General features: G+C 34.6%; 1 protein-coding gene across 1 annotated transcript; it reads left to right on the top strand.

Moving 5' to 3' along the window:
• Window positions 1-653: 653 nt before the first annotated feature.
• Window positions 654-1,406, top strand: LOC137653122 (U-scoloptoxin(01)-Cw1a-like). Its single transcript, XM_068386516.1, has 2 exons — window positions 654-763; window positions 990-1,406. Exon 2 carries the CDS (start codon window positions 1,001-1,003, stop codon window positions 1,379-1,381), a length of 381 nt encoding a protein of 126 aa, XP_068242617.1. The 5' UTR covers window positions 654-763; window positions 990-1,000; the 3' UTR covers window positions 1,382-1,406.
• The last annotated feature ends 3,032 nt before the right edge of the window (window positions 1,407-4,438 follow it).

Raw genomic sequence — 4,438 nt, 5'->3', positions numbered from 1 at the left:
GGAAAAATGACCGTAGCATATTAGGTAAAGGGACAAAAGGGAAATTAAAATTAGGCAATTTCTAGCTCGTTTCTTGGTAGAATGGAGAGTAGCAAATGGAAAGTAATACAATACGGTACATAGGATTCATAGATCTGGTATACAGTAATGAAAACTCGTAAAATTTTTAAGTGAATAAAAAATGTTTAATCAATAACTTTTTAGTAATACAGAATACTGCAGATACAGATGAACAATACTGAATTATTGAACAAATAGGTAAATTTTGATAGGAAAATAACGATATTTACACTACGTTTGCCAGAGAGAAAAGGGCTCTGTAGCCAGCATTTCCTTACTTCGCCTCATTATTGGATGACTGATGGACACCAAAATTATCTTACAATTATCAGGTTTTCTGTGACTATAATATTTCTTTGATATCTGAAATACACACAAAAATTACCGTCGAATCTCATAACTTTATTCTTTCTAATCAAATCCTAAGAGCCATAAAGTTTTACAGAGGTGTTTTCATAGTTAACAAGGGAAGGTTATATCGCTCAACTCTATGCAAAAGTATCAAACGACTCTTCCTTTAAAGCAATTGTAAGTACTGTTTCTATAAGAAATGATTGCAGTAATACAGCAGTTGCTTCTGTTTCTACAATGTCAACTGAAACAGATGTATTCCTCAGTAATAACACAGTAGCTTCTTTCAGGTTTAAGGGAAGGTAAACATTTTACTGAGAAAAGCTTATAAAAACTGTTGTTTTGTTCCCTGGTAAGTCTAATATCTTCGACTGATTTACTTGTTTTTAATCTAGGCTAATAGATTACCTGAATTACCTTTTACTTTTATTAATTGTCTGAATTACTCTCTTTTACTTTTATTAATTAGCTGAATTACTTTTGTTACTTTTATTGACTTTTACTTTATTTCTACTGAGTAATTATCTTCCTTTATAAGACTGAAACTAAAGTTCATTTCTGTCCCAATTTCCATGAAGATTTACCGAAAATGAAGACCACCGTCGCCTTCCTCTTATCCCTTGTGGCCGCCGTAGCCGCCCGCTCGGCCTACCAGTTCTCAAACGGCTACTTGGAGGTCCTCGGAGGAGAGCCCAACCAATCCTTCAACTGCGAAGGGCGGCCCTACGGTTACTACGCCGACGTCGCCAACGACTGCAAAATCTTCCACATTTGCCTGCCCATTCCCAACGACGCAGGGGACGTTGTAGAGACAGCGCAGTTCTCCTTCTTCTGCGGAAACCAGACAGTCTTCAGTCAGGAGTCCCTAGCCTGCTCCCACCCCCAGGAGGCGCTCCCTTGCTCGGAATCCGAGGCACTCTTCGATATTTCCAACGCTGATTTTGGCAAAATCCCCGAGGTGACTAATTAGGATGTACATGATGTTCAATTAATGGTCATGTATATATATATATATATATATATATATATATATATATATACATATATATATATATATATATTTATATATATATACGCATGCAAACACACCTCTTCATTGGTATCTGTGATATGAAATTGAAATGAACTTTTCATAACTGAAATTTTGATTTTCTCCCCAATCTTTCAAGCAGCCGTTCAAGCGAGTGTCTTGATGATTTATAGTTTTTGTAATAAAAATGGACGTCTTTACCCTAACTTTCATTTACTAACCTATCATTCAAAATGACTGTCGACAGCTGAATGAGCAATGTCAACTTAAAGTGTTGTAGGTTAATCAGAATACGCAAGTTTGTATCAACTAACAGTAGATGAACTTATTTTCAAGAGGTAAAGAATACCGAAAATAAAAGAGAATAAAGGAAGAGCAAAGGTGAAAGAACACTTATTTGAAATCTCATAAACGCATGAAACACTAACATGGGAAACAAATCCTTAGTCATGCGTCTGTTGAAATCCTTTTTTAATAAAAAAGAAAAGAAAAATATAAAAGTGAAAGTTGTAAAGCCTCCTCAGTTATCCTTATCAATCTAAATGGAAGGGGTTACATGTAAAAGCCATCTGCATTATTTGTTTTTCTTTTATCATTGGAAAAATTCGTATTAAAAATTTTTGTGATTAGTTTTCAGGAAGTTTTACTTCACTTCACATTAAGGGCTGTTTTATTACAGAGAAACACTACCCGCTAGATGATCTTCAAGATCTGTTTGTTGTATTCACTCTGTGGTATTTAAGAGTACCACATGCCATATAACACTGTAATTGCCAAATCCATATTATGGAAGCACTTTTAAAACAAGTCTTCAGTGTTTTCCTGAAAGTCTTTTTATCTTCCGTCTTTCAGATGTCTAGAGGAAACATGTTATATACCCTGTAAGGTAGTCTAGGGGTGCATATTTGAAAGTTCTAAAACATACAGTAGAGGTACAGTTGGATACAGGAATTCCTGGCCCACCACATCTGCCGAAATATATCTTGCAACACCCTTACTGCACGGCGAGGTCCTGTGTGTGGCACCGACCATCACCTCAGCCATCTCTCTCTCTCTCTCTCTCTCTCTCTCTCTCTCTCTCTCTCTCTCTCTCTCTCTCTCTGTGTGTGTGTGTGTGTGTGTGTGTGTGTGTGCTATCCGTTTGGTTACTCACATTGCAATGAGGGTGCGACAGAGTGCACTTCCTCAGAGTGAAGTGTGCCCGGAATTTTTGTGGCCAACTGTACATCTTGGCACCAATAACTTGAAACCATCCGTAACTATTCTCATGTCGACACGATTCGCCGGATGCACGATATGTAGCAGTTCTCTTAGATACTTAGCACGCCCAGCTCTGATAACTTGATGGCTATAGTAAACAGCCGGATTAATTCAATTTGTACAAGATTAATCCTCTCTCGGGATGGGACACCTTTTATCTATCTTGCCTTGCTCCTTTGTTGATTATATTTTGTAATTTCTTAAGTTTCACTTTGAGTAGATTGTAATAGGTGTCGTTACAGTAGTCAGTCCAGGCAATAGCACAGTTCATCACAAGTTTCTCTACAGGATATTCATTCAGTTACTTATTTACAAATGCAATATTTCTAACATGATGCACATATTTATTCATATCAATAACAAAATCTGAAAATGAGTTTTAAAAAAAACGTTGTGCAATTAAGAACAATTAGCAAATTTTTATCTCATCTACGAGTTCCTTCGTCTAAACTTTTAGGTGCAGTTTATGAATCAACGTAGTTGTCCCTTTTAATTAATTCAGACCCAGTTTTAAAAATTGAGAAATAAGGTTTTTAAATCTTAGGCTACAATGGAACTTGATTTTGAGCCTAAAGGTCCAGCACTGGGACCTAGGAAGCCATTCTGTACTTATTTGCAATCTCCCCTACATAGTAAAGGGCAAGTGTCAGGGTGTATATATATATATATATATATATATATATATATATATATATATATATATACACAGTATATATATATGGGTAGGTATATATATACAGTATATATATATATATATATATATATATATATACATATATACATATATATATATACATATATATACAGTATATATATATATATATATATATATATATATATATCCGGTCACGCTCACCATTATTACCAGAGAGGGAGAGTGAGTTATCTTACCCTGGAGAGAGAGGTTAGTTACGAAAAGGGGATGGGGTGGAAAGGGTTGGATATGTAAGTATGAGTGTTTGCATATCTAAATATTTAGCCGACATTTTAACGGGTCGCGTATACATGTATGTAATTAAATTTAAATGATATTGGACAGCATGATGAAAAACAGAAGCAGGAATGGAAGTATAGTAGAAAGCTAAAAAGTGAGTGCAGCTGGGAGCAGGAAACAACGCAGCAAAAACATTTAAGTAACACCTACAGTGTAATGCTTGAGGTACACCGATCATAAGCCATCCTACTGGACGACGTAGTTCGAATCCCCTTGTTTAGACTCCACGTTGAAATACACATCCCTTTCCTTAGGTAATGAATAAATATTACATCAAAATTTGTTTTACTCAGTTATTTTTTTATATTCAATTATTCATTATCTACATATTCATTTCTTGAATTATTTATCTATTTATTTAGTTACTTGGTTTGTCATTCCTTAATTTATTTTTTTATTTAATCATTTGTTTATAAATTAATTCATCTATTCATTCATTTATTAACCTATCTCTACATTTACTTATTCACTTATCAATCTATTTATTTATCCAAATATCCATTAATTACTCTATCTACAGATATATTTTTTCATTTATCTATTTAAAGGTAAAAGAACGCTTATAAACTACTTCCATACCATTCTCATTTCCTTAATTCATTCCTCATTTCATTTCCGGAATCTCTCTTACGACATTCGACATGTTCCTCAAGAAAATACGATCACTAAGAATGACAATAAAGATAAACGTAACGGTCAATAGCATAGTAAGTAGCCTCCAGAACTCTTGGGAGAGCCATAGA

This window comes from Palaemon carinicauda, chromosome 14 (assembly GCF_036898095.1).
Source record: "Palaemon carinicauda isolate YSFRI2023 chromosome 14, ASM3689809v2, whole genome shotgun sequence".
In the NCBI taxonomy this organism is placed as follows: domain Eukaryota; kingdom Metazoa; phylum Arthropoda; class Malacostraca; order Decapoda; family Palaemonidae; genus Palaemon; species Palaemon carinicauda.
This window is presented reverse-complemented; position numbering and strand designations above follow the sequence as displayed.